This window comes from Dermacentor variabilis, chromosome 4 (genome assembly GCF_050947875.1).
Source record: "Dermacentor variabilis isolate Ectoservices chromosome 4, ASM5094787v1, whole genome shotgun sequence".
In the NCBI taxonomy this organism is placed as follows: Eukaryota; Metazoa; Arthropoda; class Arachnida; order Ixodida; family Ixodidae; genus Dermacentor; species Dermacentor variabilis.
Window position 1 is genome coordinate 4,832,106 of NC_134571.1, and position 20,336 is coordinate 4,852,441.

The 20,336-nt window shown below is 47.2% G+C and overlaps 1 protein-coding gene across 1 annotated transcript in view; it reads right to left on the reverse strand.

Annotated features, from left to right (window-relative positions):
• LOC142577689 (HHIP-like protein 1) overlaps positions 1-20,336 on the reverse strand; it is a 124,624-nt gene that overhangs the window by 37,253 nt on the left and 67,035 nt on the right. The window contains exon 2 of the mRNA XM_075687149.1: positions 9,006-9,145. Within this exon, the coding sequence (XP_075543264.1) occupies positions 9,006-9,145 (140 nt within the window). The remainder of the gene's footprint in view (positions 1-9,005; positions 9,146-20,336) is intronic.

The following is a 20,336-nucleotide window of genomic DNA, read 5'->3' on the forward strand; positions in this document are numbered from 1 at the left end:
ATGACTCATGCTCTCTTAACACCTGCTCTGGCTGTGCCCAGCCCTTAATGCCACTCCACCCATCACGAAATAACAATGGCAGGAATCCCTCAAGAGCAGCAATATCCACATTCAACTCCGGGCAGTCCAGACGGCCCCCGACATTGCGGCGGGACTTCATCTCCCGGTCATATCGTGGGCGGAGCTATCGACTTGATCTTCGGGAGCCTTCGGCTTTGGTTCCCCAGGATGTCAGTCACTCAGGACTCAAATAATGTTCTTGTCATGCCATGTTACATCCACAGTCGTGACAGTGAATTCCTAAGTGTCCTTGTATAGCTCAGTGCCCGTTGTAATCGTGTTCCTTTAGCCTTTCATTAAGGTAGCGACCAGTTTGGCCTATATAAATCTTCCCGCATGATAGTGGAATTGAATAAACAAGCCCAACAACGCAAGACCCAAAACGCTTCTTGTGCATGGTCGAACAAACAGTAGTGCGCGGATAGAGCGCGGATGGTGGGCTCGGTGGCTGTGCTTCAGCGCAGACTAGTAATCCGTTGTATTTCGCCATGCACGTGCACGGTTTCATCACCGCACTTCTTTTGCCCGCAATTCTGGCCTTTCCCCAAGCCACAGCCATCCCAGCAATGCGGCCCAGCACGCCCGGCACAGGCCCCTTGCCTGCTCCCGCCACGACCGATTCATCATGTCCAAAAGCGCCACCACTACCTTCTTTGGATCCTCATTCACCATGGAAGGCGCCATCGTCAGCAACATCGTCCCCCACATCCGCTATAAAGCCGCCTCTGTCGTCCCCCGCACTCTGTGGGCTCGGCGGCTGTGCTTCAGCGCAGACCACTAATCCGCTGTATTTCGCCATGCAGGTCAATAGAACGTATCATTCTTTCGGGAAAAAATCAAGCAACTACTTTCTAATACAGCTACCGAGCCCATGGTGCTACGCTACAATTGTTATCGAATGTGTTCATGTCATGCAGTCTTTGTTGCTTTTGTCAGGTGATATAGAAACTAATCCCGACTCTCCCGGTATTGTGGACGTAATGTCTGAATTAGGAAAGCTAGCTTCTGGTTAGTCAAAAACTTATTACCGAAGTACTAGACCTAAAAAGCAAGCCACTAACAACAGAGGAAACCCTATCGGACCTAAGTAAACGCATGACTGATTTAGAAAGACATTACAAAGTCATTTCAACCATACGAACTGACCTAGATACCATAAGAACAGATACCACCGGAATGGCAGGCCAGATCGCACGCCTTGCTACACAGATGGATGATAACGAGAACAGGTAACCGCCGTAATAATCTAATATTTTATAACATCTCCGATCCTAACCCGAAAGAAATATTTGCAGAATCTGAAAAAATCGTCATCCGCCACTGTAATGAACACTTGAAATTCGTCATTAATCCCAACCATATTGACTGTGCGCAACGCCTTGGACGCCATACAGCCATGCTCGGCCACTTACCGTAAAATTTAATCAATTAACAACTAAAGAGTATCTACTTTCTAATGGCCCTAAATTTAAGAGACGCAATTTCAGCGTCGGAGAAGATTTCCCTCAGCCCATCAGAATTGCTCGCAAAATCCTTATCGCTTTCGCTAAATCGCAATCCGCGTCCTATTCTCTTCGCTTAAAAACATTATATATAGGTACCATACGATACGTGTTTGACCATTCCACAGAATCTGTTAAGGAAATATCGTAGCAATTGCCCAGTCATCAACACCCTCGGCCCGCCCCACGATCAAACTTGTTCCTTTCAGATATTTTCACTAACATGCGGAGCTTCATCCCAAAACGTGGCATAATTTCTCATCTGGTTTCGTCATCTTGCAGTAACTTTCTAATATTAACGGAAACATGGCTTACAGGAGAAGTAACGGACAGCGAAGTGCTCGCTGACCTACCAAATTTTCAACTGTTCCGAAACGATCGCAGGAGCACGAGGAGGGGGAGGAGTACGTGTCGCCGTAAACCAAAATATATCAAGTACATCTGTTAACATTATGTCAGATATTGAAATCCTATGGCTTAAATGCCATGCCGCACCCCATTCAATTTTACTTGGCGTTTGCTATAGGCCCTCTCCTAGTACTTTAGACTTCTGTTTCAAACTGAATAACATCTTAAGTGAAATAACGACCAAACAGCCCAACATGCATGTCATTCTATTTGGATTCTAATTTTCCTAATATAGATTGGTCAAGCCGGCCTGCACCAAGGGCTACATCAAGGGAATCGAACGAGTTCCTTGAGGTATGCCTCAACTTTAATTTATCTCAAGTGCTCACAGAACCAACCCGTGTCACCGATAACTGCCAAAATATTCTAGACGTTGTCTTAACAAGTAATCCCGAGGGCGTGTCATCCATCGCTTATCTTCCCGAAATTAGTGACCATAAAGTCATTCATGTCGACTTCGTAATTAAACCCGTTTCGACCCCAGCTGTTAAAAAGATTATTCGTTTGTATCAAAAGAGCAATTATGAAGCAATTAATCATGAACTAACGCAATTTTACCCCAGTTTTGCAAGAGCCTTTCCTTGTCATACCATGGGTGAAAATTGGCTCATTTTCATAGAGAAACTAAACAATCTAGTTGGCAAATACATTCCCCAAATTAATATTCATTCCAACTCAGCACAACCCTGGTTCAATAAAGCACTGAAGCGATTAGAAAACAAGAAAAAACATCTCTTCCGCGTAGCTAAGTCCCGTAACACCCCTGACGCATGGAATAAATACAAAGCCGCTGAAACTGCCTACCTGGGAGCCATGCATCATACCAAACGCTCTTTTATTCGGATGTGCCAAAAATGCTCAAGAACGACCCAAAAAATTCTGGCAACTCTTAAGCCCACAGGACATGCGAACAATTATCCTATCAAATGAATCAGGTGATGCCCTAACCGACGCTGAATGTGCTCACTTGTTCAACACATTTGCAACAGTTTTTACTCAAGAAACTGAACTGTCATTTTCTATTCCGCATACGAACTTTCAATGTACCATGCCACCAATTACATCTCTATCCATCCGGCATTTCCTCCCTCATAGACAATATCGAACTTTCATCTACAGCTGGTGTGCACGACATTACGTCTATTGCCAGTGGAGCCCTGTCAGAGGGAACCACCCAGGAATAAACCGCGCAACGGCTTCTGCGATAATAAAGTTCCTCCTCCTCCTCTAAATTTCTAAAAAACACTAAACATATTTGTGCAGCATATCTGTGTCTTCTATTTTCACAGTCAGTTTCAACAGGCGTGCTGCCTCCAGATTGAAAACACGGAGAGGTCGTTCCAGTTCACAAATCGGGCAACAAACACTCCCCGCAGAACTTTTACACGTTTTTTATTCATCATTCTAGGCAAGCAGTGCCTGCATCCGTGTGTTGACCGATTCACTCAAGTCGGGCCACTCTAAACGACGGTCGAGTTTATTCTGAAGAAAGGCCTGCCGTGACGCGTTTGACGCTCACACATATCTTTAGCAGTTGGACCAAAGTACTGGCCAAACTGTTGAAGAATAAAGGCTCTCGAATCCTGGTTACAAATGGCCTGCACATCGGCATGTTGCCTTCGCGTTGGTAAATGGAAAATGTGTTATTGCTACGCATCAGCAAATACGTGCGCGTTAGAGCAGGACGACGAGAAGCTACTTCGCCAACACCAGCGACAAAAAGAATGAAACGGCCGTCGCGACATCGAGGCGAGAAGGGAGCACGCGTGTCTTGCCCCCCAAATTTAGTTCCAGTGGCCGCCGCCAGAAGGATCGCTTACTGGAAAAAGGTTGCTGGAAATTGCTGAACCACTTTCTTCCATCATGCGTTCGGTGCTCTTTTCCCAGTCTCTAAATTCATCGGTACTTCCAAGCAATTGCAGAGTTGGCAAGGTTGTTCCGGTCCCTAAATCAGGTAACACTTATTCTCCCAATAACTATTGTCCCATATCACTAACAGCTTACCATGTGTAATATTCGAGCATATTATACATTCTCGTCTGATCGATGTTTTTAAGTCTAATTCCTTCTTTTTTGGCTGTACAACACGATTTCAGAAAAACAGTTTCATGCAAAGCACAAGTGGTATCTTTTACTAACGACCTATTTAACCATACTGACATGGGTTTCGATGTAGACTGCGTGTTCTTAGACTGTGCGAAAGCTTTAGACACTGTTTCACATGGTCTCCTCATTCTTAAACTTAGCACGCTTAACATTGACCCTAATGCACTAAACTGGATTAAAAGCTTTCTATCTAATCGAACCCAGTACGTTTCTGCTAACGATTGTTCATCCTCTTACACTTCCATAACATCGGGTGTACCCCAGGGATCGGTACTAGGACATCTCCTCTTCCTGATTAACATTAACGACCTTCCTAAATGCATTTCCCGTTCAACTATCACGCTTTGCGCAGATGACTGCGTCATTTATCACAAAATAAATAACCACACTGATTCTGATAAGCTTCAAGACGATACAAGCATATCCCACTGCGGCGATAAGTGGTTCATGTGACTAAACGTTAATAAACGTAAAACAATGCATGTATCGCGTCGCACAAACAACATTGACAACATGCGTATTTACTTTACGGCACTTCCCTTGAATCCGTCAACTCGTACGAATACCTAGGTGTTCATATTTCACGTAACTTACCATGGCATACGTATATCAAACACTTCACTGATAACGCCAACCGGGTTCTTGGATACTTGCGCCGAAATTTTTCTGCTGCGCCTCTGCCGATAAAGCTAACCTTCTACAAGGCATTTTTGCGGCCAAAGTTAGAATATGTATCCATAGTATGGGATCCCTATCAAATTACACAGATAAACACACTAAAATCCATCTAAAATCGCGCAGCATGTTTCATCTTAACTATTCCCGTTATGCCAGCATTACCTCCATGAAAAACACACTTACCTTACCGGACCTTTCAATGCGCCGTAAATGTTTCATACTGTGTTTTTTCCACTATATGTATCACCATAACCCACTATTAAAGGATCATCTTATTGCCCATCCTTCATACATTTCATCCCGCTTCGATCATATGTTTAAAGTTGGTGTTCCATTTTTTAGAATGAAAATGCGTCATCGTTCTTTTCTCCCAAGACCAATGCCGACTGGAACGACCTTCCTCCCTCCATCGCTACCATTTCTGACGTTGTCGATTTCAAGACTACTGTACTTTCGGCCGTTCTTTAAAACTTATTATTGTATAATTGTGTATTTCTTTTGTGTGTGTACTTACCACTCATTTCTGCAATGTCTTCGGGCCACGAAAGCATTCGAAATAAATAAATAACTAAATAAGTAATCTAACGGCTCATGTGAATACTAGCATGATGTAGTTCCTGTTGGCAGTTTTCGCCGAGTGTCCGCTCTTGATGAATTTCTTTCTCTATGCTGGAACCTTCGACTTGTCATGTAAAAAAGCCGGCGCGCTTGACCCACTGATCAGATTTCGACGACCGCCGACTGTGCTCGCCGCTATCGTTGTGATTTGAGTGTCACTTTCTTTATTACATCTTAATATTTTGAGCGCAAAGAAACGCACGACACGGGAGAAGGCACACAGGACACAGCGCTACTAACAACCGATGCTTTATTGCACTTGGTCGCAGTATATATAGCACCGTACAATAAAAGTCAGAAAGGGAGTGTAAATTTACCGCAGCATCACAGATCGCCTGAATCTGTCGCGTTGTCAGGGAATGAGATACTGTTCTTGTCACGGTAGCGGTTGATTTTTAGGCTGTTAGGCGATCTGTGATGCTGTGGTAAATTTACACTCCCTTGCTGTATTTTATTGTACGGTGCTATATATACTGCGACCAAGTGGAATAAAGCATCAGTTGTTACTAGCGCTGTGTCCTGTGTACCTGCTCTCGTGTCGTGCGTTTCATTGCGCTAAAAATATTAACATGCAATACCAATTAGTCCATCAGTCTGTTTTGTTGCACTTTCTTTAAGGGGCATATGGTTCGCCCTATCACGAATTGGTTTCTTGATTCACAGTTTTCACTACTGTGTTTTCCACCGTCACTACAACGTAACAATATAACGTATTGGAGCGCTTCTAGTCACACTAATATATGTTCGTAGTAAAATAATTTGAAAGCTGATTAATATCCCGTTGTTGTGATGATGCAAAACTACGCACTGCGAAAAGTGCGATTTAGGAATTACACTTGTGACGTGGCTTGGATTCTAGGCCAACTCATTTCTTTTTCCTCTGCCTCTCCCTTCTTCTTGTGGTGTCTTCTCTTTCCAAGTTGGTGAACCTCCTTTTGGGCGAATTAGTGCTGAGGAGCACAAGCGATACCAAAATCGAAAAAAAAAATTGCAGGCAGCAAGGTCGTTCGTTCGCAATTAAACGACGGGTCAAGTGAGTTCGCTTTATATGCGTAACTCATTGTATACTCCAGCGTGTTCGCACGTACTCGCATACAATGTGATTTAAACACTCCTTTCCTAAAATCTGTGACGAAATAAAAAGTCGCAGTTTCGCCCGAAACGCGAACCATCGATCGCCATAGCAAATACGTAGACAGCTTTACGCAGTAAGTACAATAGCTTTATCGGCCTATAACGTTGCCGACATTCGTTTACCATCTCAATTAACAAGCATGGCGTCAGCGCACATAGGCAAACATGACCACATCACATTCGATGACCGCGGACACTCGTTGTCAAAACGCTGGCGTGACGAAGCGCGGCAGCAGCAGCGAGCGACGGGGCCTTCGTGCTGTGTATCGCTTCAACGCCTACTGAACGGCGAGAACGCTCAACGCTATGAGCCGCCGGCGCAGATCAACCACAAGACAAGGCGCGCACGTCCACGCAGTTGCCGGCTGAGAACACGACGCCCTCCCCCATGCGCACGACGCAGGACGCCCCGCCTCTTTCAATCGCGAGGTTGAGCCGCGAATGTCGGCGCCCCTCGGATGCAGTAGGTGTACAACGCCGCCCACCCTCCCTCCCTCCCCTCTACCCGAGGCATTTCGCGCGACTGAAGGTCGTGCGTTTTCTCCCCGCTTCCCTCTTTTGCGTGCGCGAGACTGAGGCGCGGTCGTCGGCTCCCCTAGCGTGCTTTCACCCGCCCCTACAGCATACGGCGCGCGAGGACAGTGTTATCGCCCTTGCACTTTATATGGAAAACTACGGCGAACAGGCGCCTGAAGTGTCGTTACAATTTCTCCCGCAATAAAACCAATTACCATACAGTTATATAGGCGAGTCTTTCTTTAGAAAAGTGGTTACGGCTGGATAATGACCGAGACTTAATTTTGCATTCCTGGATTCATTCTTTTAGGGGCCCCTGGTTATAATCTGTTTTTAGGAGAAGGGTGGGGTCCACGGCAGTAGACACCAAAAAGCAGAGCACGCACCTCAGAAAGACACTGACAGGCTGACAGTCTTGTTTTTCGTCAAGCCATAACCCATGGCTGCGATGACCTGTGAGTATTTGTAATACTCAGACGGATAAATGTAAGCGATTCGGAAAATTCTCGCTGCCGTCCATCGTCCTAGCCCTTGCACGCCCTGTGGACATATACAAATTATACTTTCAGTTGGCCCCAGGAAGCTCTCTGCCAAAGTCGGCATCTGGTTGTGCGTCTCGTCTCTTCAAAAAGACGGGGCAATGACGAGTCACTTCTCGACGAAGAGCCGCCGCTTCTATCTGTTTCACAGATGAAGGCCAGCGCATCGGGCTTGGCCGCCAAAATACAGAAGCGGCTAGTTTTATTCCCTAAAGCAACTTATGTGGTTGCAGTAAACGGGGGTTTAAAGCTCTATTCTGGGTAAATTCCGATTTCCGTACACAAATAAATGTCAAATGCAAGAATGCCTTTATGAGACAACCGCTGAACCTATTTGAATGAAATGTGTTGCAAATAATTTCAAACAATTCTATGAAGCAGTAGCTTTATTTATAGCACGAACTTTATTACAAGACTTCCCAAATGTGGGTAAGTTTCTAAAAAATGTAAACCCGAAATATACATTATCTTAACTGTGCACCAAATCCTGATATTGCGGTTTTGTGAGCAGCAACTGTTGAAGCAGCCAAAGTGGACAAATCATAAATATGATTACAGAGCTTACGTGAAATGTTAAATATGTTTACGAGGGTTCTGCAAAATGCCTACTAACCATTTGAGACGATGAGCAAAATGAGAACAAGGTGAAAGCGGGAGCCACTTTGTTCTCGTTTTGCTCATTGTCTTGAATTTACATCTCCCGCCTTTCCCTGTTTTCCCTACTAACCATTTAATGATATATACCAAATCTGTGTATACTACATCAGTTTTGTCCGTTTTACATCTACGCTTATACTCTTAGGTGCAGTTTGAAAATGAATTATCTTTTGTTGAATGTTCTTTTGGGTTTGCTGAAATTTTCAAGAATTTTTATTAAAGAAATTTCTGTTATAAGTTCACCATACAAGTTATACATTTACACAATCTTAATTTCTTTAATAAATAGTTTTTGCACACAAACTGAAAAAGGAAGTTCTGGGAATATGACAAACACAAGCGCAAACTTTCAACTGAATTCTCTTTGCAAGAAGGTTGTAGTATACACATGGCCGATGTGTGACGTACATATCTAAGTAAGTATGAACAGCAAGAACGAGGTAACAACAGGATCTTTAAATTGGTGCGATCAAAATGAAAAAGAGGAAAAGGGAAAAGACTGTTTCTTTTCTTAAGTACCACGAACCTAATCGAAACTGGTGCAGTGGTTCGATTTCTTCACTAGAAAAGGGGCGAATGCGAGAACGCTTTCCTTACGGTCGGTACCACTGGTACCAGCACCACACAGTGCTACAGTACCACCCGGCAGTTTTCTACTGCTGCGTTAGACAGCACTACCTTCACAATTCCACTAAAATGACTAAGGAAACGAAGTGGCAGTAAACGTCCTCCAAAGCGACCGAATGTTGGAGCACCGTTTTCAGCTCGAAGAAGCTTGCTAGCTCACAGATCGAAGCGGTGGCTGCTGTTGCTGGCGTCGTCGCCCGTGGTGACGTACAGGAATCGGTCTGGCCCGAACAGCAGCTGGCCCCCGTTGTAACGGCGGTGGCGCTGCGCCACCCTCAGCAGAACCACCTCGGCCACCGCCTGCGTGTTGCGCCGAGCAGGCAACGCCGTGCTCACTTAAAAGCGCATTCATTTAAAGAGACAGTATCACAATTAAGGCGTCAAAGAGGTGAAAGCGAAGCCCTATTTATAAACAGAGACTATATTAGGGATGGCCAACATCCCAGTCATCCAGTCCCAGTCATCGTCGTCTTCTTCGTTAGTCGAAGCATTTGGCTCCATGGTCGTAGCCAGGGAGGGGGGGGGGGGCTTATGGGACTTCAGCCAGCCCCCCCCCCCCGAATTTTTTTCGTGATGTCCATGCACCGTCGACCAAAGCAACCCCCGGCGCCGGAAATCATTCTGGATTTTGTCTAGAACGTCTTCTTCACGCTCGAAAAGACACCTGACCGCTAACATTGCGAACTCGGGCTGGATTTCGGGGCAACGCCCATGCACCGGGAGTCACATAACGCAAGGATGCCCATCCGAGCACAAAGTTTCAAGGGCGTTTTGGTGGCGAACGGGCTCGCCGTGGAATCCCGCGGAGGCCGCGGAATCTACGGAGTGCATAGATTCCAATTCCAAAACCTATGGGCATGAAGTTCTTATAAACTTTTGATGCGAAACGTGCATTGACACTTCTGAACTTGTGCTTCAGAGATTGAGTTGCGGAAGTTTGTGGGTTAAATGTTGTTATAAACATTTGAGGCCAAAGGTGCATTGACTTTTCTAATGTCAATTAGAACGGAACATACAACGAGACAAGCGAAATCAACACACTATCAGGCAAGTTGACAAAACACGCAGTGAGATCCGATGAGACGAAGCGCTGTGATGGTTAATTTGTGCCGTCATGTCGCATAAAAAAATATCAACATTTTTTTTTCACCTACGCCAAAGTATCCATGTCAAGACACTAAAGCCAGCCAAGGTAACTACGTTCTTATTTATTTCTTCTACTTGGACTTTTATTCGTGTGGGGACACATCGAGCCTCTTAAATTTTTTTTATTCTCGCTGCCCTACCAGCGGGCTGCCAGAGCCAGCCAGATCGCATGCCTTTTTCTCGTGTTGCCCCGACCACCGCGCTGTGCACTTCGGTGCGCGTTTGGTTTTCTCTGGCCGAGTGGATTTTCACTTGACAGAGTTTTGGACGCCTTCTGGCTAGCAGACCAGAAAAAGAAACAATGGACGCCCACCGCCATCACTTTGAAGACTCGACAGATTGCACCGCGTTCGCTTGAGCGCAACCTCTCAGGAAAGTCTTGTCTCGCCGGTGTAGAATACCGAGCAATATACGCGTATGGTTCTGGGTGGACTAAACGTCTCACGTTTTCTTCGATAATCATTCGGTATCCACATTAAGTGACCAAAGTAGGCATTGGATTGTGGCCAACATACTCTCCTTTGCGTTTTTTTTTTCATTTCGGTGCCCCCGCCCCACAAAAGAAAAGAATATACATTGTTGCGGCGCAGCGAATCGTCGCATGGTGACAGCTTGTTACTTCTTTTGCGGAAAGTAATCAACCACGGCACGCTTCAGTTGCTGGATACTATTATTATATATTGCAATAGCAAATATATGAACACTCCAGGCGCATTCCTACTGTCGCCGTCGCCCTCATGCTTCGCATGTAGTCTAAGGGCGATAACGTCGTGACCGCGCGCCGCATGCTGTATGTGCGAATGAAAGAGTAGGGAGGAGTAGGAATGGGTGACCCGACGATGGTGGCTCAGTCTTGTATGCGCAAAGGAGAAAAGCGGGGAGCAAGTGCGCCGCCTTCCGTCGCGCGCAATACATCGAGGGGAGTGGATGGAATGGGGGCGGGATCTAGGATTTTGTGAACCTGTGATTGGGCAACATGTTTATTTGCCTTGTTTGACGCATTATATACAGTGACTTTTCTTAGATACGTAGATTTATTGGAGACTTATACGTATATTTAAATATCTTGTTCCGAGGTTTTGTGTGTACGTGCAGTGAACTTTCTTTACAGTGACTTTTTTACCCTTTATCAAGCATTTGTATATTCCATTGTATCTTCGCATTTCTAACGAACGAGGGCGAGTCAAATGAAAGTGAGCGTACCCACCCCGCGCAATAATGGTTCGGTTCGTTATCTGCGAGGCATGCGCGTAACACACTGGCATCTTTCATTTACAACAGTGTGTGGGGGTTCCACTCTGCGTGCGGCTAGGGCTGAAGGCGAGCTCCGGATCTAGCCCCACGCAGTCGCTTCGTGTTACTCCCCAACCCGTAGCGCGGGAATCGCGGCTACGCCGGGTTCGGACGAATAAGGCAACCAGCGGTGTCAACGGTAACAACGTTTATTACTATTAGCAATAGCAAACACTCGCAGAGGGATGTCCTCTCAGTAAAAGTAGGAAAAGGCTTGCCTCGTTGCCTGGGTGGGTCAGACAGACGAGGTCACTCACGGGATGCGGCAGGTGCTGTCGTCCAGGCGGTCCAGGGTGTCGGCGTCCCAAGAGAGCGAGTCTCCCCCGGTGGCGCGCTCTTATGCTTTTTTACCTCTTTTGCGAGGGGAAGTCCTCCTCGCCCGCCGGATACGTTTTCCTTTCCCGTGAGCCGCGTAGGGGAAGAGGGGTACGCGCGTCATCACAGCGACGGAGAAAGGGAGGGCGCGTAGTGCCTCTCTCCCATGTCTACGCCGGCGCGACCCGTCGCCACGTGCGAACGGGACGCCGCGGGTACGCGGGAGGAAATGGAGGCGGGTGCTCCCCACAAGTGACACGCAGGTGTGAGGGCAAATGTACCTTAATTCTCTCATACACTGGGTTGAACATGGTTGCGTGACGTAACGGACACTTCAGAAGTTCAGCAGCGTGGTGCCGTGAGGTTTTTGACAGCTGAAGGTGTTTCCCAAAAAGAAATTAGTCGCCGTATGACTGCCGTGTACGCTGAACATTGCATTTCATTGGCTCTGTGACGCGTTGGAGCAAACGGTTGAAAGAAGGACGTGAAAGTTGCAAAGACGATCCAAGACCGGGCCAAAGCCATCGTGCAACCACCCCCAACAAAATTGCAAAGGTTGATGAGCTGATGAGACAAGAACGGAGGATAAGCATCGAGGAACTGGTAGAGCGTGTGAACATCAGTCATGGTTCAGTTCACACCATAATTCATGAGCATCTCGTTTACCGCCTCTTGTATGCGCAATGGATGCCCGATATTTTGAACCACCGCCAGAAGATGGAGAAGTTTGGCGCTGCCTTGATCATCTGATCCGGTATCACGATAAGGGTGACAACTTCTTGTCTGCAGTTGTGATCGGGGACGAACCATGGTGCGACTACTACGAGCCTGAAACACGACGGCAAAGCATACAGCGTAAACATTCGATTTCACCACCCCAAAAGAAAGCAAAGACCGTCATTTCCGCCGGAAAGGTGTTGTTGACTTTTAGAGCGCAGCTCTTTGGCGTCCGTTCCTGGGTTTCGCGTCGTCGTCGGCGTTGTCGTCGGCCTCGTAACCAGCTCCGCCCCCCTTTCATCCGCCCAGCGCTAGCAGCGACCGACTGATACCGCTGGATGCCGCTGACGCCGCTAGAGAGTCAAGATAACGTGACTGCATAGAACACCGTCGCCGCCATGCAGAAAGAGGAGGAAAGGGTCCCCCCCCTGTTCTTGTGTGGCGGATAGGGTGCTCTTCAGTTGCCGACGCGCCGGTTATTTCACGTAGGCCCCGGCACGTCGACGAATACGTGACCACCTTCCCACGGCTAGACCTGGTTCTTAGCGCTGCGGAAGCGAGGGTATCATATTGTTTGTGTCGGCATCGGCGGCGTTGTCCCTGAAACCAACTCCGCAGCTGGGGTTGACTCACTATCGGCGTCAGCGGCATCAGTCAGTCGCTGCTATCTCTTCCCTCCTCCCTTTATCGTGTTGTCCGCTTGCTGCGCGCGCTTCTGCCCCCATCGTTTGCCGCTGGGTGTACACGCCGCCCCCCTCCCCCCTCTTCCTGCGAGTCTCCGGTTGTCAAAGCGCCGGCTCGAACTTAATTCCTTTCTTCGCTCCTCCTCCAATGCAACCCCTGTGCGGTGGCAATCAGAGAGCCAGATCGGTGGCGGCGGATCTGTATATGTGCACCGCCCGAGCCGAAATTGCCGCTGCCGTTCGCCACTGCGACATTATCTGCCAGTTCTTTCTGAGCCATGAGCGAGACGACCGATGGAAGTCCTCCGTCTGCTGCTGCTGCTGCTGCTGCTGCTGCTGCTGCTGCTGCTGCTGCTGCTGCTGCTGCTGCTGCTAAACGAGCTGCCAGAGCAGAGGCCCAGCGCCGTCGCCGTCAGAATCCAGAGGTGCGTGCCGCCGAAGCAGAAGCTTACCGTCGCCGCCGTCGAGATGATCCAGGAGTACGCGTCGCCGAAGCAGAGGCTAAGCGCCGCCGCCGAGAAGACCCTGCCGTTGGCGCCGCCGAAGCGGAGGCTCATCGCCGCCGTCGAGAGCAACCAGCAGTAAGCGAGGCTGAAGCAGAAGCTCATCGCCGCCGCCGAGAAGACCCTGCCGTTCGCACCGCCGAAGCGGAGGCTCATCGCCGCCGTCGAGAGCAACCAGCAGTAAGCGAGGCTGAAGCAGAAGCTCATCGCCGTCGCAGAGAAGACTCTACCGTTCGGAGTCTTTGTTAAAGGAATACGTGTGAAAAATAAAAAAAAAATTCTGTGATAGCGCATACATGTGTTGCTCGATTTCTTTGCCTCAATCTATCCAAAAGGTGAAACAGCTTATTTGCTGCGTTCAAATTTCGCATTAGGAAGTAACGTAATCGTCGGTAATTTTTTTTTTTCGATCGTCAGGGGCCATTTCTGGTAGAATTTGCTAAAGCCCGAGAGACTATCAATTTTTTTCGGATATTGTGAAACGCCGGAACGGCTGCATGTCGCAATCAAAAACAAACGACGTGGAAAATTGACGAATGTGGTCACCTTGATCCACGACCTGGCTATGGTGTTGGGCTGCTGAGTTCGAGGTCGCGGAATTGAATCCCGCCCACGGCGGCCGCATTTCGATGGGGGCGAAAACACTTGTGTACTTAGATTTACGTGCACGTTGAGGAACCCCAGGTGGTCGAAATTTCCGGAGTCCACCACTACAGCGTGCCTCATAATAAGAAAGTTGTTTTGGCGTGTAAAATCCCATAATTTAATTTTTAATTGTTCCACGACAATGCCCGCCCCCACGTCACTGATGTGGTTAATACAAAACTGGCAAAGTTCAAGTGGGAAACACTGCCACATCCCCCATACAACTGAGACCTGTCGCCTAGCGACTTCTACATTTTGGGACATATGAAACAGCAGCTCAAGGGAAACAGATTCGTGTCGGACGATGACGGGAAAGAGTCAGTTGCAGATTTTTTGAAGCAGCTACCCAAGGAGTTTTATGAGACGGGAATCACCCGACTCGTTAGTCAATGGGACAAATGTCTAAATGCTGATGGAGACTACTTTTAAATAAAGTACTGCGTTTGTCATACATTCGCATTGGCTCACTTTCATTTGACTCGACCTCGTATATTTTGCAGAACGGCTTCATATACGTGCTCTCTGTTGGGACAATAATTTCGATGCAGTTACTCACGATACACGACCGGTGACAGCTGCTCCTGCGTAATACATTAGAATAAATGACAGCGTCATTGAGATTTTTCACTGGCCGTTGCATATGTACAATAATGTAAGCAAGGTTCTTGAATGACAAAGTTTCATTAACATATTTGTCCTAGAGTTGTTCATTTCATGCCGATTTTTAAGGACCTAGCTTTTTATGGCGCAACACAATGCGCACCCTCGGTAGTGTTTACAGCTGTAGCGGTTATTTCCACAAGCTCGTGGATATTTAGTAAGCGAAATTTTTCGATCTGAAAGCTTTTCATATCAGTGGCATGCACTGCTTCGCTGATTTCGAACTGATATAGTTCTAAAGATCGTGTTATTTTCTTTACTTATTAAATAGACAAAAGCATGGAATCATTGATATCAGTTATTTTGGGCACAATTTTAGGCACATACGAGTATATATGTTTATGAAAAAACACACACATAAAACTTGTTTTGACAGTGCGTAGCGTTCAAGAATTCATTTGCAGCATCTTTGGCGATGGCGATACAGTTATTATTCATGTATTTGAACCCTCGACAAATAGTTTAAGAGGAAGCTTTAGCTCGGGCCCGACACCGACACGGCCTATTCAAATACATGTAAAACGTAGAAATTCTTTTCTGAGATAACCCCTGGATCGCTTTTAATGAAATTTGTTGCATTTAAGAGAGAAAGTTCAATTCTAGCATCTGTTTGACGTGGAATTTCGATTAAGGGCCTGAATATTGTTTAAAATATTTTGAAAAATTCGACAGGGCGAAGAAAATAGAAGTACCACGTTTACAAACTAATAGCTCTGCATCAAGAACAGATATCGCGGTTTTTCAAACGGCATCTATTATAAGAGTCAAAGCGGACAAATTTGGTATGTCAATTTGTATCTTACGTGAATTGATTACGTGGTGTACAAGGGTCCTGCAAAAGTCGTATTTCGATAATACCAAGTTTTTTGAGATTCATTTGTAACATATCAATTTTGTCCTCTGTAGATGTACTATTAGATGCAATTCACAGAATTGTGATATTATTTTTCATTGTTGAGTTATAGAGTTTTAAACCTGATAGTCTAGTTTTCTGAAAATTTGCTATTTCTGCCAATTTTTAATAAATAATTGACAACCTAGATGAGAAATTCGAAAGCAAAAGTAAGTAGAATTTACGTTTCTTTTTTTTTTTACGCAACATACTCGTCAAATTTGGTGCACTGGTTGCCGAGAAAAACGAATTCGCCTTCTACATGTATTTAGATAGGAGCACCCGAGCTAAAGCTTCCTCTTGAGGAGGAGGCCAAGCTGAAACGCGACCCCCCCCCCCCCCCCGGAACGAAATTTCTGGCTACACCACAGTTTGGCTCGTAACATCTAACCTACCCGTCGGTTGGAGCACCAGCTCGCCGCTCAGTAATTACACAAGGAGAAGGAGGCGGAAAAGTATGGCTTCAACCAGGATACGTGCACCACTTCCCGAAAGCTTAGTACCTACACGACGAGGTGGAGTTCAGAGAAGTACAAGAGATGCCAGAGTAGAGCAGCGGTGTCAGTGGTTGCGGTCGTAGCGGTCGTTCTGAAGTAATTGCGAGTCGGATAGTCGCTCATGAGCGATCTGACGTGCGCGATGGGCTCGCGCGGCAGCATTGCGGACATAATCTGTGCTATCTTGTACGTCGAAAGGCAATGCTGGGCGGCGGCCAAACAGTAGGTACAATGATGAAAAACCGGCGGTGTCGTGACGGCACCACCGGGTTGTACACGAATGTGACATATGGCAAAGTTCTGTCCCAGTCCCATGATCTTCATACACCGGCATATCGGTTATAAGGTGCGGTTCAGCCTCTCGGTGAGGCCTTGGTCTGTGGGTAGTATGCAGGACTGAGCTTGTACTCCGCAGAACAGGAACGAAGGAGGACATCGACAACTTTGGACAAGAAGTAGGGGCCTCGGTCTGTGAGTTGCCTAGGGGCACCGCGATGAAGGATAACGTCATGAAGTAGGCGACGTCAGCGGCGCGACTAGTCGGCAAAGCTCGCGTCATGGCATACCGCGTAGCATAGTCGGTCGCACCCACTTGTTCCCTAAATTGACGTAGGAAACGGGACGAGGCGGTCGAGACCGACGCGGTAGAACAGCTCCTTATGTCGATCGGCTGTAGAAGGCCTGCAGGTAACGCCGAAGGCTGTTTACGTCGCTGACAAAGGTCACACGCAGCAACGTAGCGTCGAACAGATCGGTACAGACCAGGCCAGAAAAAACGGCGCCGCGTGGTCGTAAGTGCGAGATACTCCGAGGTAGCCAGCGGTTAGCCCATCGTGGAGTTCTGTGAGAACGGTAGCACGAAGTTGCTTGGGGAGAACAAGCAGGAGCTCCCGGCCATGGGGAGTGGTACTACGACGGTAAAGAATATCGTTGTGAAGCTCAAACAGACTGAGCGATGTGTCGGGCTGACGAGAATGGAGGTGGCCTATTATAGATCGTCACATGTCGTCGCTTTTCTGTTCAGCGCGGATGTTCGCTAGATCAGAAATAGCCATGACGAAGTCACCGGTATCACGCTCCGCGGTGTCGGGAGGGTCGACAAGGTAGCGTGATATACAGTCAGCATCTTCGTGCATACGGCCAGACTTGTACAGAACATCAAAAGTGTACTCCTGTCACCGTAAAGACCAGCGACCAAGCCTTCATGTAGGATCCTTCAGTCACGAGAGCAAGCAACGGGCGTGGTGGTCCATGACGACAAAAAACGTGTGGCCATATAGGTAAGGGCGGAATTTTATAACAGCCCAGACTAAAGTGAGGCATTCGTGCTGAGTTCTCGAAAAAATTTTCTCCAACGCGAGAGAAGGCGGCTGGCGTAGGCAATGACACATTCCTGGTTGTTCTGGCGTTGGGCGAGGACTGCACCTACGCCGTGGCCACTAGCGTCGGTGCGCACTTCTGTAGGGGGCCGAAGGGTCAAAATACGCCAAAACGGGTGGTGATGTAAGTAAACTAACAAGAGTGGTCAATGCGGTAACTTACTCATGGCTGCAAGAAAAAGAGACGCCCTTCTTGAGTGGGCCAGTAAGCGGCCGGCCAATGTCCGCAAAATTCCTGAGAAAGCGGCGGAAGTTAGAGCACACCCACTTAAAAAGCACAACAGCAAATTTCAGTCTGTCGTATTTTGGGACGATGTTTCTGTTGTCTGTCGTTCTGTTGTCTGTAGTGCGACGTCCTGTAGTCGAAAGTTCTGTAGTTCTTGATCAAATTTAATTATCTCTTTAAGGCTATGTAACTTTGTTATTACAAAAAAAGAAAAATATATAAACTTCCCCGCCCAGGATTTGAACTTGGGACCTAAAATCCCGAGCCCAGCATCTTATCGCTGCACCACGCAGCGGTAATTTTTTTTCTTCATTTCCAGACAATCGGCAAATACATCAATACACACTGCTGCCACCATCCGGCAATATTCACTTTCCCACCGCTGCGCTTGGAGCTTGCGGTTGAGATCACAAAACTTTCATTTTGGCAAGGGAATCCATCAAAAACAACAGTTCATCGTCATACGCTAACTTCTGAAACACTTCCCGTAGTTTACTGATATTTTCAGCAAAATAGGAGTTTACTCTTCCAAAGCGGACGCTCATAGCATCCATCCGGGATTTGTGGCGGACGGACGCGTCTTCCCAGGGCTCCGTGGCGGCGACGCAAAAAAGTTTTTTGTTGCATGCTTTGATGTTGCTTCTGTTTTTTACTTGCTCATTTTTTAGCGTTTCGATAGTAATTGGCTAATTTTTTGTTTGTTTGTTTGTTTGTTTTTTCGTTTGCGCGGGTGTGTTTCGCGTATATTTGGTTTTGTAGGATAGTCAGAGCGTCCTTTCGTGCCACATGTTTCAACACGTGCACCCGTGTGGGACGTTCAGTCTTTATAGCCTTTCAATTGTAGTTTGGAAGTGGCAAAACTATTAGCTATTTGTGGTTTTAGTGTGTGCATTTGTACCGGGAATATTACTTTGGTAAGAGAGTGAGAGCGTGGCCGCGTGTATTAACACTTGCGAACAGGTGTACCTTAAGTGCGCGCCATTTATTACTTTTAATACACCGCTGATAATTACATTGCGTAATTTTTAGAGGTTTTTTTAGCATCGGCCTTTGATAGAATGCACATGCTCTGAAGCCTTCGGTGTTTGCATTAGAAAAAGCTAAGTGCCACACATGGCAAGAAACACGGTAACGCGTGCAGTGTGCGGGGGGTCCCTCAAGGTAGATGAGAAGAAAAATGAGAATGGAGAAGAAATTGTGTCAATCTGCAGACACTGTGATGTCGATGCGAGACCAAAGAAGTATTTCGAGGACGATCTTTTAAAACAGGTCGAATAGCTCGAAAATGAGCTCAATACGGAGCGTTATGCACCGAAGGCGGCGGAAGAAAGACTTGAAGCAGCCGAGCAAAATCTGAAGAAGGCCGCTGTCATGAACGAGAATGGTCGTGACGATGGAACGCCGACGTGGCAGGACAGGGAGCGTCAACAAATCACGTGGAATTTGTGCAATATGGGGTTAAGGAAGCTGGGAAGAACTTCACCTACATTGAAGCGGCCACAAAGGACAAGCATGAACGCAGGGTTCAATGCCCCTTGTCAAGTCCGAATCACGCGGAAAAGGATGACAAAGGAAAACAGGGAGGGGACTCGGCATTGGGCGAGAGTGAAATCGCCGGCGACTCAAACCTGGCTAGGTATTCAGAGGCAATTGTGGTGAGGGGAAAGACGAAAATTAGTGGCGGTAGGGACATTTCCAGGAGATTGCGTTTTGTCGTGCATCGAGCAAAAGAAATGCTCGCGGAAAATGCCCACGGACGCAAACTTGTCGTAATAGCAGGTGGCCAAATGACGTGCAAAACAGAACAAGGGGCAGGACTAGCCCAGCGCTTGGCGAGGGGATAGCCGACTTGCGCGAGCTGTCCCCTCAGGTGCAAATCGTGGTGTGCACGGTACCGGAGGTGCCTGTACATGACAGTAACGTGCAAAGAGCCGTAGTGGCTGCTAATGAGGCTATATGGACAATGAATCGAGAGAAAGGTTTCGAGGATGTTGACGTAAACCGGGAAACGAGAAGGTATGGTGGTTTTCAGCGAGACGGGATTCCCTTCAACCACAGGCTTGGACGAGAAGTGGGCTGGCGACTTGTTGGGGGGGCCCACTGGCTGCTTCTTTTTTTTTTTGGGGGGGGGGGTGGGCCGCGGGCGCTCAGGAGGCCACAGGAGGTACTAATGAAGAAGGTCCCCTAGGGGAACCTCAAAATAGCATCGCCGTCAATAACAAAAAAAGGAGGAAAGCAAGAAAGAGAGCTTGTCATGCAATAGGCTACATAAACATGCAGCGCTACAGAAGAAAGGAAAAATGGACAGAGATTGAGGAGCACTTCAATCGAGAACAGATAGGGGTGTATGCGGTTACGAAACGCACCTTAGGGACTCGGAAGAGGCGCCAGGGGTTGAGAAGTATGTTTGGGAAGGATTCGCAGAACTAAATCGGAAAGGAAGGGAGGAGTACTCGGAATGCTCATTCATCAAGCAGGCAAATTTAAAAGAGGAAATTCAAAATATCAAGAGCATCTTTGGCTATCGTGCACAAT